The following is a 17,756-nucleotide window of genomic DNA, read 5'->3' on the forward strand; positions in this document are numbered from 1 at the left end:
AATATGTGAAGCAGTCTGTAAAGCCTTACACTAAATACATTTAATAAAAATCGGTGTTTAATAAGAAGGTTGTTTCAGCACTCCTTTAGCAGTGATGTGAACAGTGATAATTGTCAGTTTTCTCCACCAGCTAATTTATTTACCCTTTTTTACTTCCGTTTTTGAGAGCAGATGCTGTAGGGAACTCATTAAGTATGAGCATAAAAATCTCTGAACATTACTACAACTGTAAATTATGGTGTTTGTTGTAGCAGTTACAAGAAACCTCAATTAAGATCGTAGCTTAAGCTGTTATTTGCAACACAGAAAAATAATCTTGGCATGCTCTTAGAGCTTTTTAAGTGTAAAGATAGATTTTTATGAAAAGTGTAGGCATAAATTCAAGCTCCTCTTTATAGGTGGACAGGCAGGTAAAAAGAGGAGAACAACATAGTTTGACCCAAGAGTGTACCTGGGGAGTTTAGAATTAAGTCACTTATACCTCTAGATACAAAATGACAGCATAAATAAAGATACAGATGAAGGCACGAATCCACAGCAAGGATTTTTTTCCGAACATCTTTACACATTTTCATTAAAACCCAAAACATAATTTCAAGATTCTAAAGCTATGTACAGCATGGGAGTGACATAGAGCCAGATTAAGCTCCTCTGGTTCTTGTCTGAGCAACACCACCAGGAAATTCTTTCCTGCAGAGCTGTTCCAGCGTTTTATTTTGATATAACGAGTACTTGTTTGTCCTTCATTGCCAATAAAAAGCTCAATTCAAGAAAAATAAAAAGCGTGGTTTAAATCTGAACGTGTACCTCTAAGACCAAGATGTGTACATCTGAGGGTTCATTTCAGCTTTGAAACCTCAGTCCTCTACAAAGAGCACTGTGATTGTGTGTCATTGCCATGCTTGATCATTGCATGTTACTGGCCAGCTGTTCAAATACATTGTATGGTTTTGGAACAGATGCAGGACAAAGCAAGAAATCTGCTATTCTAAGAATATGTTTCCTTCTCTGCCAAGGCTTTGTAATAATGCAAACAAAAACAGCTGAAAGAAATAGTTCAAAAATAGTCTGAACTGGTTTTATCTTTTGTATTCTTTACCTACTCTCCCTGTGTGAGAACAGAAGGAGGCAACTTTAAAAAAGCATAATGAAAATCTGTTGCTGACTCTTTTCTTTGTGACAGTTTTTTCTGACTTCTTCTTTGATAGTCTGTATTGCTTAGAACACAAATATAGCTGAGGAATTCCTGCAGAGATAAGCCTGTGCCATCCTTTCCTACTGTTTCAAGTTTAAAGATATTAGGAATGTTCCAGGATTAAGAGATTGAGGGGAGGTGGGGGGGGGGGAGGGGGGAGGAAATGTGGGAAAAGGTACACATCCCAGACTAAATCACAGTAAAAATATTATATAAATAGTCCTTTTACAGTAAAATATAGATATGGGAGATTTAGATGGCAGATGCCACAAAGTTGGAATAAGAAACATTGTGGTTTTTTTCAAGTATCTTAATAAGCCCTTGATCTCGACTTGGTGAAATTAGGTGAAAAAAAGAAAACAACAATAAAGCAATACAATGAAAAGCAGGGGGGAAAAAATCAAGTAAACTTTTTGTTATGCTTTTCTATAGGCATCTTCTAACTAACTCCAGCCAGGTGTAAGCAATGTGTGTGTGTTTGTCCCAAAATGTTGTCAGGGCTTCTGATGCACTAACAGCCATGATGACCTTGACCAGCCTCAGCTGAGGCTTCTGCCCACACTGTGCCCAGGGCTGCTGGAGCTCCATTTAAACTCTGGCCTGGCCTTAAACCCCATCATTTATGCTCCCTTGTGGTTCTGCTGAGCTGTGGGCTCTGCTGGCCCACGGACTGATTTTTTTTTGGCTTGGTTTGTACCTGCCTGGTTATTGTAACTTTGCCACTCCTTGGATGATAGCTTGTTAGAGACATGTCTGCTGCATGTTTTGGTAAGGTGAAGTTTCTTGATGGTAATATCTTTTTTTTTAGAATTCTTTTTTTGTGACCCAATACAAAATGTTTGAATTCATATCTACTTTTCAAGGGTTAAATGTAGTTGTGGCTGTACATAGTAAGTAGTCAGGCTTGACTCTTGTGGCAATATTGTACTGACAAATATAGGCATAAATGCAGAATTTTTCCTCTGGATACTATTCTGCTCTGTAAGTCATGAGGGTCTTTTCCTAAACAGTCACTGGAAGCAAATCAAGGTATCACTGGACAGTATAACACCTTAAGGTGCTACTATGTGTAGCAGTAATACTGTTTCAAATGATATTACTCTGTGTGAGGTGTTGGACTATTTCAATAAATACCTTCCTAAGCAGTCTGTTTACAGAGAGCTGTTAGTGACTCCCATGTGACCAGAGCTAACGAGGACAAATTGAGTTCTGTTGGTCTGATAATGGTTGCTACAGTACCAGAGTGGGTACTTTTCCCTGAGAGAATTAGAGATCACCCACTGGAAAGGTCAAAGGGCAGTTTCTGTGTCATTGGTGGTAACACACAGAGATGGGAAAGGCCTTTGAAGAGCATGTCACTGTGTAAGTGATCCTCCTCTGCAGGACTCCAGCCTATGCCTCTATTTGCCTGGTTAAACTAAGCAGTACAAGTTAATTGGTTTATAGTGGCTTTTGTCTGCTGTGGAACAAGCAGCCTTCTATAAGATGGTAACAGGGGAAAAAATTAATTTTTTTATAGCCTTACCAGATACAGAAGTAAACAAGAGGGTTTGTTTGGTAGAATATGAAATGTAGAAAATACTCTGGAAAAATAGCCTTTTGTAGGTGACACTGGGCAAATTCCTTGCTTAGGCTGTCCTGGTTTCCAGCTGCCAGTGACCCAACTCTGCTCTCAGCAGCACACACAGAAGCTGTTGCTGTGTGTGGTGTGTATTGGTACTGCTGTGCCCAGTGCTGGCTCGCTGTGTGAAGGTGCACGGTGAAGTGTGCGTTCATCTTCACTTTGCATAGCCTCACTCTGTGTGTCACTGGTATTCATCTCAATGATGCGTTTCTTCCAACCTTTAATTTTTTTATTCCTTCTCCCTCTTTGCTCCTTATGGTCTCTTCCATTTCTATATTGGTGGATGCTCATGTAGTGACATGCACAAATCATCTTGTGGCACACAGGCCACCTGCTTTGCTCTTCTCTTCCCTAGTGAGCTGTTATATCGAGGGCAGGTCCTGCTGACCTTTGTCTGTTGCTCATGACTTGCAATATAATTGATTTCCCCAGAGCCCCTCTGTTTATTCACCAAATATTGCCTCTTCCACATAGCTCTCAGTAACAGCTTGTTTTGCACAATCACAGAAGTGAGGGCCATCACAGAATGAGGAAAACAGGTCACTGTCACTGTTGCATGAGAAGAGAATGGTAAACAAGTCCAGGAATTCAATATGACATATCCATAGTCCAGTGGGGATATGTTATTTTGCAAGTTAGAAAGAGTATCTGTTAACACATAGCTGTGTGTAGATGAACTGAAACTATTTTACCTCTGCAATGAATTTTTCATTTTGCTTTATCTGCATTCAACCTTTATCAATACAAATTTATATTTTCTAATTATGTCCAACATAATTACTTAAATCCTTTCTAATATATACTTTGCAAACCCACAAAATGATCATAGAAGTGTATTATAAGTTTATCTCAAAATGCTTGTTCTAACATTTTAGTTAAGGCTGTGAACTGTGAGCTAGGATAAAAAGTTTGTGCCATTTGAAGGTGTGTTTGTTTTGCTCTTACTGTATGGGAACATAAATATGAAAATGAACCACAAGTTGTTTTGCTTAAGCACCAAAAGGAATTCGAAAGACAAGAATGGACAATATTTATTAAAATACTTGAAAGAGTGACCAGATAGAACACATTTGAGTATATTGTTTAGGTAATTCTAGAGTCATTTGAACACAAACTGAGAAGAAGACCATAGTTTTCTTCTACAATGTTTAGATCTATACATAAGCAGTTTTTCTTTCTGAAAGCCTCAGGTTTTTTTTTCTACTTACTGTTGTGATGGAGCTGTTTCCAAAGCCCAGGGCAAGGATCTACATGAAAGGCAAGAGGTTCCATAACACCAAGAAATGAAAGACAGGATGCTGTGGCTGAACTTTGTACCTTTTTTACTAATAGAGGCTTTACTCTTGACAGGGTATAACATGCTTGTGAAGGGTGACAGTGTGTGACTGTTCTCTGCCCTGGAGGGCTTGTTATTTCAGTGTAAACAAGAACCCTGTGCACATACAATGCAGGGCCAAAGAACTGATTGGACTGTGTCAGGGTTCTCATTACTCTAGCTACAGGAAATTTAACATTTTGCTTTCATTATTCAATCAGGTGCAGCTCTGTTACTGATAACTTTGAGATGTTGAACCAAAATGCAATTTTTGCATGGGGCCTCTGCAGGATATTTCCAATTTTGCTATACATTATTCAGAATGCTGATTTATGAGCCAAATGTTGTTCTGCACTGTTTCAATGGATTTTAAATTTGTAGTTTAGCCAAACATATTTTCTCTTGGGTAGTAAAAACTTCTGTTGTGATGAAAGAATGGCCTCCACAATCATCAGATTTGTGTAGGTGAACTTGGTTTGGGGAAATAATTACACATAAGTGGAATCTGTTGAAGAGGTATGTCTACCTGCATTTCAAGACAAAGACGAATAGAGAAGTGTTGAGTTTCTCTTTAAAATATGAATGTTTTCTATTAATGTTCAAAGAGTGCAATTTGGTGGTTATCATGTGATTTAACAGAGGTTTGCTGTTTGCCAGACCAGAGATTTAATTTTTTTTTTCAGTTTGGCCCTTTGGCAGCTATATCTTGGAGAATCTTTTTTCTCTGCCACTTCTCCCTGCACTGTTAAGTTGAAATTTTCTGTTGCAATTGAACATAAATCAAGAAATTACAAAATATTTCATAGTTATGTTTGACAGTGAAGACACATGGTCTTAAGTCTGTGTAAAATGAAGGATAAGACCGTCATATTTCCAACCCATTTCCTGATTAGAGCTCATGCCAGCTGTGCAGATGGATGACATTGCTGTTGTGTGTTCAATGGAATAATAAGTGCAAACATTCATATTTCACAATTTTATGAACACTAAAGGCTTTAGAGTTGTCATTTTCCACATAATTTAAATTATATATATTTTAGAGACCAGCAAAAACAAAGTGCGTGTGGAATAAAAAAAATGCTAAAAGCAAGAGCCAAATACATCTGAACTGAGTATTAAAAGCATTGCTATAGTTTGTTACTCAAAAATCTTATATTAACTCTGCTAGGCTAATGTGGCATGAGTGGGAATTAAGACTTTGTGGTAAAAACTGTAATGAAGGTAATACCTAAAGCTCTTGACACCGGACCAGGGATGTGCAAACATAATCTAATAGGCAAAGAACAGAAGTTCTGCCTTGAGGAGTTTGTAATCTGTGCAAGACAGGGTAAGCAAAAGGGAAGTCAAGTTTTTCTCAGAGAATGATGTTTCATTTTAAACTCAAGTGGTTAATTAGTTTTTGCAGAATTGCTGACAAACTTCTCCAGGTATGAAAATAAGGCAACCAGAACCTTTCACTTTGTGGCCTTTTTCACTTTAGGGTGTGTGTTAAGGAGTCTGCTATGGAGCTGCAGGTGCTGTGAATTTTGAAGCGCTTGTTTTCAATCACATCTTGCCTGGACACCTGAGTTTCATTCAGTTTTTGCTTGGCTCAACAGAAGAGGTTATGAAGACCTCCAACAGGAGTCAAAATTTTAAAGCTTCCAGATTCACTGGAAGTTTAGAGAGAAAGGAGGAGTGTGTAGTGGGGCTGAGATGAAGAACTTAAATTGGATAAACATGAACACATATCAGTATTCAATGTGAATGACATTCACTTAGGAAAATGCCCTGTTTCTAGTTTCTAGTAGTAGGCTAAGGCTATTTTTATGTTCCAAATACTGTTATTTTCTGGGTGCTCATCTTCCTTGCAAAAAGGATGATTTCAATGTAATGTAACCAGACCTATGGATTATGGGGGAGAATGGAATTAACAACACTTAAGTCATTTCAGCAGCTGGGGTAGGACCTTCCTGATCTTTACTTTCCAAGGTAGGTATCACAGGGTGCTTGTGTTGTTTACTGTAATGCTGCTTTCTGGAATCTCCCTGGGGGAGAATGCGTGTGGGTGCTTACCTCTGTTTTCTTATGTGCTGTAAAAATTCAGACCTAGAATCTCTAACCTGGGACCAGGATCATATGAGGAATTAGGCATGTGTGTAAACAGCTACCTGGCTTGAGTTGCTGAATCTGATGTGAGCTAATCTAGGCTGCTTTGTACTACACAATTTTTCTACACTTAAATATATTGCAGATGAACAGATGTTTATAACAATTCCATATATTAATTGTAAGAGAATAGGTATTCTAAGTAAGGATGGTGCCAGCTGGGTACATTCGTAAGAAGATGGCAAGTTTTGAGGGTCAGCTTCATCTCCGTGGTTTTGGCAAAGGAAAATAATTTTCTACATTAGATGATCTAATGACTAAATTCTGCCTTTAAAATCACCCGTGATCAAGTCTGAAACTTATGCTACCTGCATGGCTATATGATTTTGGAAGATAATAATTTTATGGTTATGACTGATGTCATAGTGAAAGGACTGTTTAAGTAACTGTGGCAACTGAAATTAATGGAAAGCTGAGCTTTCCGGGAAGCTGATGCACTTTCAGCTGAGTGGTATTAGAGAAAAGTAGGAGATCGGGTCCTTAGCAGCACTCTTGCCTGTTACACAGCCTATTATCATCATGTACAGACTGGGCAGAACAGCTTCAGGTGTCCGGGCTGAACCAGACCTGAAACAGCAGCCTGCGAGGTCCAGTGGCACGGAGGAGGCAGCTGGGGCAGCGCTGGTGTCTCTGCGGGGTCCCCGCGATGCTTCGCGCTGCTCCGGGCCGGGCGTGCGGCTCTCCCGCCGCTCCCGGGCTCTGCAGGCTGGTTTCAGCAGAGGGCACTCTGTTCCTAACGATAGAGGAGGCGCATTCCCGTGCTGGTGAGAAACCTAAACAGATTGGAAAAGTTTCCAGTGCAACATATTTGAACAAACTCTTCATCGGTTATGTTTAGTTCACTGGAGCATATTTTTAACTTCAGTGGCAGGGATCAGAGCCCTTTCTCTACGTGCTGCTCTTAGCGGACTCGACGAAAGCTGGGAACATCAGAGGAAGCCGTAGCGCAAAGGTAGAGGATTTTGGCGTTCCTGTTTAGCAGCTCGAAGCTCAGAGGGAGAACGAGAGCAAAGCTGTCCTACGAGACATATTCGCCAGATTTACAGTAGGAAACCTAAAATTATCGTAGAGGGCAGCATGATTAAAGACCTACTCGGTGTGCGAGCAGATTTGTAGCTGTAATAGCGAGAGTTACTTGCAGATGAGACACAGGATGGTTGCGGTTTTGGAAGCTGCTTTGCATCAGATTCGGAGGCTGACTTCACGGTAGCTTTTGCCCCTCGGGGGAAGACGAACCACTTGGTCCCGGGCTGCCGGGGTCTCGGCCCCCGACACGGGAGCGTCGCCAGTGCCTCCGGGGGGGTGCGGGGGGGAACGGGGGGGGAACGGGCTCGCTTGGCCGCCCGCCCGCTCTCGCTGGCCGGGGCGGCAGAGGCTGCGCGGGGGGTGCCGAGCGAGCCGCGGAGCGAGAGCCGGGCCGGGCTCCGCGCCGCAGGTGGAGGCGCCCGGGCGCCTCCGGCCGGGGCCGGGCTGCGGCGGGCGGGCGGGGGCGGCCCGCTGCCAGCAGCCTGTAGGACCTTGGCTGAGGCGCGGCGGTGGGCTGGAGCCTGGCGTGAGGGAGGGGCTGCCGCTCGCGGGGCAGGATGCTGCATCCCCGGTGCCGTGACAGGCGAGGCTCTCCCGTGCGCCGGCCGTGCCCGGCCCGCTCCCCGCCGCCCTCCGGCCCCGCTGCGCGCTCCCCGGCGCGCCGCACCAGGTGGGTGAGCAGCGCAGGGCAGCCCCGACCCTCTGCCCCGAACAGAGGGCTCCCTCGGCGAGGGGAGGGGGCGGCCGCGGTGCCGGGCGAGGGTCGCTCCGGAGGAGTCTCCGTGAGGGCACGGCGGAGCGGGGTGCTCCGGGAGCCCAGCGCCGGTACCTGGGAAACACCGGAGCCTGGTGCGCTCGGCCGCCTGGGGCTCTCGGCAATGCCCGGACAAGGGGGAAAAATAATAAGTCTTCCTTCTTTTATTGTCATAGTTGATAAGTTTGAGCGACAAAAGCATCTAGGGGTGCTGATGATTTTGGGAGGAAGGGGAGCTTTACGATGTTTTTGGAGGGAGGGAATAAAACGCTTCTTTCTGTTAGGAATCTTAATTATGTTCGGTTGAACAGGTGCAAGAGCTGTTTGGGTAGATGGTTTTCCTTTGGGTTGCCTGCTTTTTTAGAAAGGAGTATTTTATTTGAAGGAGAAGTTTGCATTCACTGTGCAGCTTGGTGAACTTGTGGGGTGGTGGCTGAGGGGGAGGAGGGCTATTTGTGTGTGTGTACTGGGGGTGTATAAAACTTGCACTGTTTTGAGATCACTCTGGCAGAGTATAGTCTAAGGCAATAAGGCGCATTGACACAAGAAATTAACAGAATGTGTAATATTATTACATGATGGGTTTTTTGGCAATTTAAATTGACAAGTCCATGCTGGCCTTGTAATTTTGATGATCACTAAATTGATGGATTTTTTTATTCTGAACGCTTATTAGGCCCTGATTGTTTAGTCTCTGAGCTTTCAAAGGCAGTGCAAACGACTGCTGAAATCCCAGGGCTGGGCTTTCATCTTTGAATGGTGAAAGTGCTGGAAAGTACATCAGGAGTTCTATGCTCCTTGGATTTTACATTTGAGAGATCAAGGTGAGAGGGATTCCCAGTTTAATGAATTCTCCTACATTCAGGAGATAGTTAAGCCTGTCCGCTTCCTTCCCCGACCCTCTCATTGTGGTCCTTTTTAGTGCCCTAATTGGAGCTGCCTCACCCTGCAGGCTGTGCTCATGGCATGCGCTGCGCCTGCCGCTCTGGCCAGCGCAGCACTGCGGTGTTTGCATTGCGCTGCTTCCAGCGGCCGGCCCAGTTTGCTTTAGTCATTGAAATTCTGGCGGAGCCCACTTGATTTTGTTTGTAACTTGAAACAATTTCTCTCAGCAGAGCCCCAAGGCATGAGGATGGCCAGCCCTAAATCCCCTGGGCTGTCCTGGGAGATCACTTGGCTTGCTTTTGCTCTCTATGCTCACCTACAGGTAGGTAATGAACTTGTTGCTGTTGTCGTTTCTGGTCCTGTATCAGGTGATCTTGCTGCACACTTTGCATTACTGTTTTAAACCAGAAAACTGCTGAAGGAGCTGCTCTGTAATTAAAGTCTCCCAATGAGAACATTTTCCTTTCACCAATCCTTTAAAGACATTCATGTGGGAAATGAATATTCTCTCTCCTGCTTACATATACTGTAGCTGACTTTACCAAAGGGTGACCAAAGGGAGATCTTTCCAGATGTGTAATGCCATGGGTCTTTCTAGGCAGCACAGCTGTTCTTTGCCCCCGGGAGTTTAAGCACCTGATAAATGTTAAGGTGCTGTAAGCAACAAGGGTAATAGAAATACCTTGGTAGAAACATCTAAAGCATTTGGAAGTGGGAAGGCAGGGAAGGTGACCCAAAAAGGTCTTTGCTCCAAGTGCTCAATGAGTACAGGAACCATGGAGGAAAAACCATAGCTGCCATCTGATCTGTTGCCTGACACGTGAGCCTAATCTGTTCCAAGAGGTGAGTATTTCAAGAAATACGGAGTGCTGGTGTGTTCCAGAGATGTTTTTACAGTATGTCATTCTCTATTCTGATAGTTCCCACAGCACAACATGTTTCAAGGATTCTTCAGTCTTAAGTACATATAAATCAAATAAATTCTTAGAAAAAGATGACTAAATAAACTGAATTTTTTTTAAATAAATAGGAACCTTTCTTTAAGCATTGTAGTAGTTTTCAACACAAAAGTAAATTCTTTAAATAAGATCAGTGTTGTTGTGCACTATTTGTACTATTGCAATGCTGAGAAGTGGAGCCTGATGTGCCGGGCCGTGTATAAATATACATACTGAAGAATTTTGAATTGAAGAACAATACACCAGGCAAAAGGAGTATGAAGAAACTGAGGAGACTGCACTAGACAGCTGAGTAAGCTGTGATCATTTTATGGTGGATGTTGAGGTTCAAGGTAGTGGGAATGGGGCCCCCCTGCATCCTCAGTAGCACTGCTGAGTGCTGTGAGTGATTTGGCAGATAATGAACATCTCTCTGTGGGTATGGTTGCAGCTAACCAGTGCACTGGTTACTTGAGTAAAGAACTTGCCAATTAAGTGAAAATTTACATCTGTATTGATTGTGCAGTAAAACACAGTGTATTCAATACATGTCTGAGCAGATAGGGCCACAGTGGGATCTGCTTTTTGCCTGCATATTTCTTATGCAAGGAGAAAAATGTTACAGATTTGCTGTGCCTGTTCAGCTTGTGTTCTTGTGTGCAAGCAGTTGAGTGATGCTGTAATAACCAGCCCTATAAAACACTCAGGAAATAGTTCATGGAGTTCCCTTAATAGTTCTGTTCAAGATAAGAATAGAAGCTCAGAGAAGGGACATGTTAATTTTGGTTTCATGCCTTTTGGTTATGAAGGGACCATTTTTTACTTTTAAAGTATTTTTCTTGTATTTTTTTCTTTCATATTTTTCTTATTGCAGAGCTGGAACCAGTAGTGGCATAGTTTCCTCTTCTCCACAAATGGTTTGGCATAGCTTCGCTTGTCTCTTTATAATAAAAAACAACCCAAACACATTGTAGTAATCAATTTGCTATTGTGAGTAGCTTTATGAACACTTCAATCCAGGTCAAATTTTATGGTCATGATTGTCCTTTAAAATACTGTAATCTGTTTGGCATATTTGAGTTATTAGCACTTAACCCCAATCTTGTAGGAGGCCCTTTTGCTCCTAAGTTCTAGGTGTTTTATCACAATTTTAGGCACATTAAAGATATTTTATATTATTTAACATAACATTTTTGGTATCCAATAACCATTAATTCTTTAATTGGTTGCTTGGGGCCATTCTAAATGGACCACACACAGTCATTTTACCCTAATATTGTACCATAACTTCCACTTCTGTTGTTTTTGGCTATTAAAGTGCTTATGTCTAGAGCTAATCAATTAGAAACAATTGGATGCTAGGCAAGGTCACAAGTCTATGTCATATCACTTATGTGCAATTGATTAATTTCATCCTGCTTGAGGCAGGTACAGGATAAAAAAAATGACCATTTAAGAAGAATGTGGTGGAAATGTGGTATGAATGTAATGCAAAGAAAACTTTAACATGAGAAGTTGTGAAAAAGAGGTAGCTGTTCCTGAGAAGCAATGGAACTTAACTTTGGTTATAGGAGTCCTTTCTGATTCTTCACAGCATGGTAATAAGCAGTGTGGTGTTTAGCTGGGCTCCAAAATTATCGCTGCTCTTGCAGATGCACTGTGTCTCAAATTTGACAGAATTATTTTGTCAATGGCAAATTAGTTGCTACACTAGTAGGTAAATTAGGTTTCCTAGGATAACCCAGGGAATATTTTACCCCTGAGCATTGTTGAGCTGCCTGATTGTTAAATCTGCTCTGTGACCAAGAGCAGTGACATAAATCACTCAGGAAGAGATCCCTTGTGGGTAAGGCTTGGCCCTGTTCTTTTGCAAGTACAGAGCTGACCTTTTCTTGTATGTGCCAATATAAATGAAATTAATGGAACTGCATTAGTCTAAAGCCAGTGGTAATACAAGCAGATTACGTATGTATGTTTTTCTTGAAAACAAACAAGATACTTGTCTATCAGATGGTAGCAGCAACATGGAATAACTCATTGTTTCCAAAGATTTAAATGATGGCTCTATCCAAAGAAGTTACTCTGTTCTACTGGTTATGTGTATTTGGGAATGTTAACTACATCCCAAACATTGAATTTATTGCTAAATATTGTTTAAAAGGCTCCTCATTTTCCCTCACATTGTAGCAGGAGAGCTATTAATTCTATAGATTTTAATTGAAGGTTAAGCTAACAAAGTAGAAGTGTCCAAGCCCAGTTCTGCTGTTTTGAAGTGATCTCTTGAGTACATATTGCTTCATATTGGTAATTGAAAAGGCAGGATGTTCAGCCTGGTAACCAACTCTTTCTTAACCTTGTGATGATATTTTATTACACCATTCAACTAGATGCTGTTATATTTGTTATGAAATGTATGTAGGACTGTATATCTTTATAGTCCCTCTAATGGATTACTGGCAGGAAGAAACGATGGCTATCAGATATGTGTGGGCAAATATATATCAAGAATTTTACACATGGATTCATTTTAGATTTATTCTCTGGTATGTTGTTTTCAAATCAGGAATAAGCTGATATTTTAGAAGGTTCCTACAGTCTAAATTAAACCCTCTGCTAGTCAGTGCATTTTGCCTCCAAAGACCATGGGGTTGGTAATGTGTGCAGAGGGAGTAACAGCAAAGACACCATGTCTGGGTATTTAAGAAGCCTTAAGTCTTGGTTTCTATGGAAGGGAAAGTTTCATAGGTCATAAATTCATTCAATAAACTGTTGGTTGCCTCTATGATTTATGTTCCTGCAATCCCTGCCTGCATTATGGTCTTTTCTAACTATCTGTGATATTTTGGAAGTGAAGGATATACATACTGAAAACATTATTGTCTTCAAAATGATTCTGCCATAACCAATCTGCCAAAAACTACCAGCATAGTAAATGTCTTTAAGGCTGAGCTTTGCAAGGCCAAAAATCTGATGTCCATTACATGACATAGTGGACTTGGAGACCATCTTCGTGGAAAACCTTTGGATTATTGTTTTACAATCACTGAATGTATTGCACACTGATGTCCAGAAAATAGATAATGAGCTACATGCCATACAACATTCTTAAGTCTCTAGTAACCTTGATTAGAAATATCAGGAGAGATTGGCGAGTCCTGAATGAAACTTGAAGCAGTTTTCTGTTTCTGTAGGCAGGTGGCAATTCTGCACCTATCTGGAGTTTTGCCATTAGCCTCAAAAGGCCTGTGGTTTTATTCTTAGTGTGAAGATTGAGTTGCTGCTTCTAAAGACAAATAACATATCTGAGACTCTGTGCAAGTATTCTGACTTAAAATATTCATTGCTATTGACAAGGTTGCAACTCAGTGACTGCATTACCAGAAAACTTATGCTGAAGTTTCTGAACATGCTTTAAATTTATGACTGATAATGGTTGCTCAGCCAGTGCTCATAGAATCTGAACTGCTGTTACCCCTGGTTTACAATCCAATAGTGGAGTTGCCTAAAAAGCTGATGTTTCTTGTGACTTGAGGCACAATCTATGTATGAATACTTACTTTTTAAAATGTGTCATAGGAAATTAAAGTCACCTGTGGGAGAGGACCAAGAGTACAGATGTCATCAATGAAAGCACCCCTTTACTATCTAAGTTATTTGTTATGATGATAATTTCTCATGAAGTTACACTGAAATTGGACAGAAATTCTCAGATCAGTTGTGTGTAGAGCTGCATGTTTTTGTTTCCAAAACCAGATATCTGAGAGTCTGGTATACTTAGAGAAGCCTCAAGGACAGGAATAATTTCTAACATCTGCCAGTGGCTTCTAATTTCTTTTGGAAAAGTAGTCAAGAAAGGAAGGAATGGCTCTAGGATGATCTTTGGTTTAGAAGACACTTGAATGCTTAGTCACTGATAATTACTCATTATCACTGGTAATTACTCAGTCTGCTTGGTGCAGCTGCATGCCTCATATTCCTTACCAAATTGGGGCATAAACAGCACTGAGGTGGCAGTTTTGCACAGTGCACCTAATTCCATTCCTGCCTTTGCATCACAGAAAACGTACATGATTGATTGTACTGATATTAAAGCTCTTACTCTTCATCCAGAATTCAAGATTCACCTGTCCAATATAATGCATTTTGCTTTGTAAGAACATTTTAAAATTGGAGTAATTTTTATTTGCTGTTACTTCTATAACCTGTAGGTTAACATATTTGTCCTTATGTTCAGTTTTTGTTTTTGAAGCTTTTCTTTAAACATTTCTCCATGCTTGCCTGAATCCCCAGGAGCTCCAATATGGCTTGCAATCAAGTAATAAAGTGAATTCAGTGATAGTGGAGGCAGATTCATAATCATGCATCTATAGCTGTTGGGATTGTAAGTCTATGCAAGAAATCTCAGGTACAACTTATATCATATTGTGCAAATGTTGTACTTCAGTCAAATCCATGTGTCAGTACAGTTTTATACAGTTAACAATACTGATGATAATTCTGTGGCTGTGCACAGTCCAGCACAGTCACACTTGAAAAATTCCAGTGTAATTCTTATTAGGCAAAATCTACAAAATAGGGATTGTTTGGGCATGGTGAAAGAATGGGTTTGTTTTTGAAGTACAGTTTGATAGTGAGCACAACATTCCAGAAAGGACATTGGATACAACCATGGCAGCTCCAGGGAGAATACTGAGACCCATGTAGGAACTGTACTGCACTGCAGTTCTGATGTGCTCCATGCACTCACTTCATTGTCAGTGATAGACAATACCTCCTTTAGGTTTTGACGTCTGGCACATAACTTCCTTTCCTGCAAGGGGAGAACTTTATATTAGCTGAAGACTGTAGACTGTCAAGTGCCCTTGCATTTAAGGGTCAGATTTTCAAAATTCCCTCACTTCACTTGTAGGAGGAAGCACAGTTCTGTGAACTTTTTTTGGATGATGACAGCCATACAAGAGTGCTAAATTAATGCAGGTAGAGTGGTATTTTCAGAAGAGTTTGTGGAGTCTTTGTTTTGATGACTTTCAGGAAGACCTGAGACATTAAACACAAACACTGTTAAGTACTCAATTGCATTGGTAAATGCTTAGCTGGATTTTTCAAAACAAGGTAAATTTCAATTAACCTAATGGGAGCCAGGCATTAGGTGCCTTAGGCACTTCTAAAAAGTCTGGCTTAGTATTTTTCATCATAGTTAGCTGATTAAACCAAAATTTTCACCTTCAAATTCTTTTGGAATAATAGATTTCTGGTGTATGAATTCTGGTACTCGTGCATATTTGATAATATGTGAGAAGTGCAAGCACAAGTGTCATGTGTTTATAAAGAGAGGGCAGTTTTTGAGAACTTGGCCTACTAAATCCCTTCCAGAGAGCATATTACATAAAGTGTTTAGCAACAATGTTATTTCTGTTTCTAATTTTGTATTTATTAGATTTAACATCATTATGGAGGGAAAATAAGAACAATATTTTCAGACTGTTTTGAGAAATGTGGTTTCCAAGAATTGTCAGTTTGTCATGCTTCTGGATGCACTAGAAACACAGTGAATGCAAGTTAGCTCAACAAAATTGTGAAGCAATATTAAAATTGCATTTATGATTGCAGTTACTAGATTGTTGCTGTATGCTAATGGCTGTCATTGGTGTCCTGGTGGGAGGTCCCAATTGCTTAATGAGACTGATTTGTAGCATTAAATAAGTGGAATGTTTGTTTATGTGTAGAAACATGTATTTCTGTGTTTATGTAAAGGTGTTTTTTTCTGTCAGCAGGTGTGTTACCGAAAAAATGAAGTGGCTTAAAATTTATAGGAAGCAGTCTCCTGTTAGTGCATGCAAGCAAAACAGGGCAACATTTACAGTGTATATTTGTGAAAGGACCTATGGGGGCTCAGTGCATGGTAAATCAAGGTGTAGAGGAGAGTTTTAGTTGCCTGGTCTCCTGCCTTTTAGAGCCAATGAAGTAAGGTGACATGGACACACCTGCACTGCTGCAGAATGTGAAGAGTTAGGGATTGTGTTTCCTCAGTCTCTGGCAATAAGTGCTTCCTGGCATGCACCTTGCCGAAGCTCTGAGAAGATTGCAGGAACTGGCTTTATTCCCAGCTGGCTGATTCAGCAAGAAATTAACTTAACTCCAAAACCCCTGTTTTTGTTGCAATTTCCCTGCTTATGTACATGGCTGTTCCAGGCTATCTATTGGGGTGGAGAAATGTGAAGGGACAGGTACTGGTTCTGATAAATGCAGATTTGCCTCTTCTGATGGACATTTTCTTTACTTGCTGACTACTGCAGCTTCTTGTGGTGTAGCAGTGGTGTGGAAGCAGAAGGCTGAACAAGTTCAGTGCTCTCTGTGGATGTATAACAAAAGAAATATGCTAATATATAATTTGTCTTCCTCTCCTGAGAGTCTTCTTTTATTAGATGTTTTCAAGGTCTCATTACTCATTTGGTGATTTGTTTTCTTGAGTCTTCAAATACTTTTAAACTGTTCCCTGGTTGAGTAACATGGGATGTTGGCTGAAAAACCCAAAAGCACAGTGTCTTGAGTATTGCCTGCTTGCTAGGCAATATCCTAGCTGTGAGCTGCCAGGTACATGTGGCGTATTATGGATTCTTTCAGCTGACCTCATCAGCACTTCTGTTGAAAGCAGGATAGAAAATACATCTATTCCTGTAGAGATGGGCTGTGTGTGCTCTATGCTATGTAGGGGATTTTGCTAAAGCCACTAACTAATAAGACTGCTTGAACAGGCTCTGGTTTTGTCCCCTGATTTTATAACTTTATTTATATGAATATAAGGTGCTTTATGTGACTAACAAATTACATGTTTCCTCTAGAGTGGTGATTCTCACATAAGTCTTTTCACAGAACAGCAGTTAACAGTGCTAATTGAATGTTAGGAAATGATGTGAAAGGGAGGTGTAAGACAGAGTATCATCCTTTCACTGTAGGAATTCCTGGTTTGCCTGTGCTGGTGCACTGTATACAGCTCAAATCCTTTATGAATGGGGTGGAAAGGTTAGGCAGGAATCAGCTGGTAACTTCCTTCTTTCAGTGTAAGAACTGAGGGCCTTTAAATAAAACTATTAGGTGGGAGACTGAAAACAATGAAGTGTGGGTTTCTTCCATGTCATGATAATGGTATTTGGCACTCCTTCCTGTACTTTTTGAGTAGAAGGTTACATGGATGTCAGGGGAGACAGGATGAGTGCTGGGAAGATCCACTTCACAGTACTAGAGAGATGAACCCCAGCAGGCTGGGAAGGTGAGTCCAGGAAAGTATTGCAGCATTCTTGCTCTGGCTGTGCTTTTTTGGGTGTTTTTGGAAGCTGCTAGACTGGATGGTTCCTTGGTCTGAATCAGTTCAGCTGTGCTTAGGTCATTTTGATATTCCTCAGGGCAACACTTGAGTATCATTGAACTAGAAACAGTTCTAGATGTACTGTCCCTTATGAATCATCATTTTAAAATTAACAAAGAAATACATGCTCCAAACTCCAGGACTATCTGGACAATTGTCCTGACCTGAGAACTTGCTCCAGACCTAAATGGGTGCCTAAATTCTGAGCTTCTTTGCATCTGCTGGGAATATTTTTTATATTGTTATTAATTGTTTTAATGCAAACATTTTTAGTACGTTTCTGATATATTTTCAAATGTTAGAATTTTAGAATGATTTTTCAAGTATTTGAGGAAATTCAGGCTTAATTGCTGAATAGCTTCTTGTTTTTAAACAAACACTAGTATTTTCTTGAGGAAGATAGAGAAACAGCTTCTGATGGCTTAGCTTAAGTTCCACTTCCATTATGTGATCAGTCCTTCTGTAAAACACAAATATTCCAGACATTTTCTCTGCATGGGAGAGC

At 40.8% G+C, this 17,756-nt stretch overlaps 1 protein-coding gene across 8 annotated transcripts in view; it reads left to right on the forward strand.

The window, feature by feature from the left end:
- The first annotated feature begins 7,010 nt into the window (after window positions 1-7,010).
- The window catches only part of ADAMTSL3 (ADAMTS like 3), a 181,045-nt gene continuing 170,299 nt past the window's right edge, over window positions 7,011-17,756 (forward strand). For 3 of the 8 annotated variants that reach the window (XR_005258135.1, XM_038147068.1, XM_038147063.1), the window contains exons 1-2: window positions 7,011-7,234; window positions 9,178-9,269. Coding sequence is in view for 7 of the 8 variants with exons in the window: in XM_038147068.1 (XP_038002996.1) it covers window positions 9,189-9,269 (81 nt within the window). In the remaining variant the exon portion in view is untranslated. Of the gene's footprint in view, window positions 7,235-7,401; window positions 7,489-7,685; window positions 7,979-8,026; window positions 8,158-9,174; window positions 9,270-17,756 lie in introns of those variants that run through there. The other 5 variants (XM_038147065.1, XM_038147069.1, XM_038147066.1 and 2 more) reach the window with 5 other exon arrangements.

The sequence above is a fragment of the Motacilla alba genome, chromosome 10 (genome assembly GCF_015832195.1).
Source record: "Motacilla alba alba isolate MOTALB_02 chromosome 10, Motacilla_alba_V1.0_pri, whole genome shotgun sequence".
In the NCBI taxonomy this organism is placed as follows: Eukaryota; Metazoa; Chordata; class Aves; order Passeriformes; family Motacillidae; genus Motacilla; species Motacilla alba.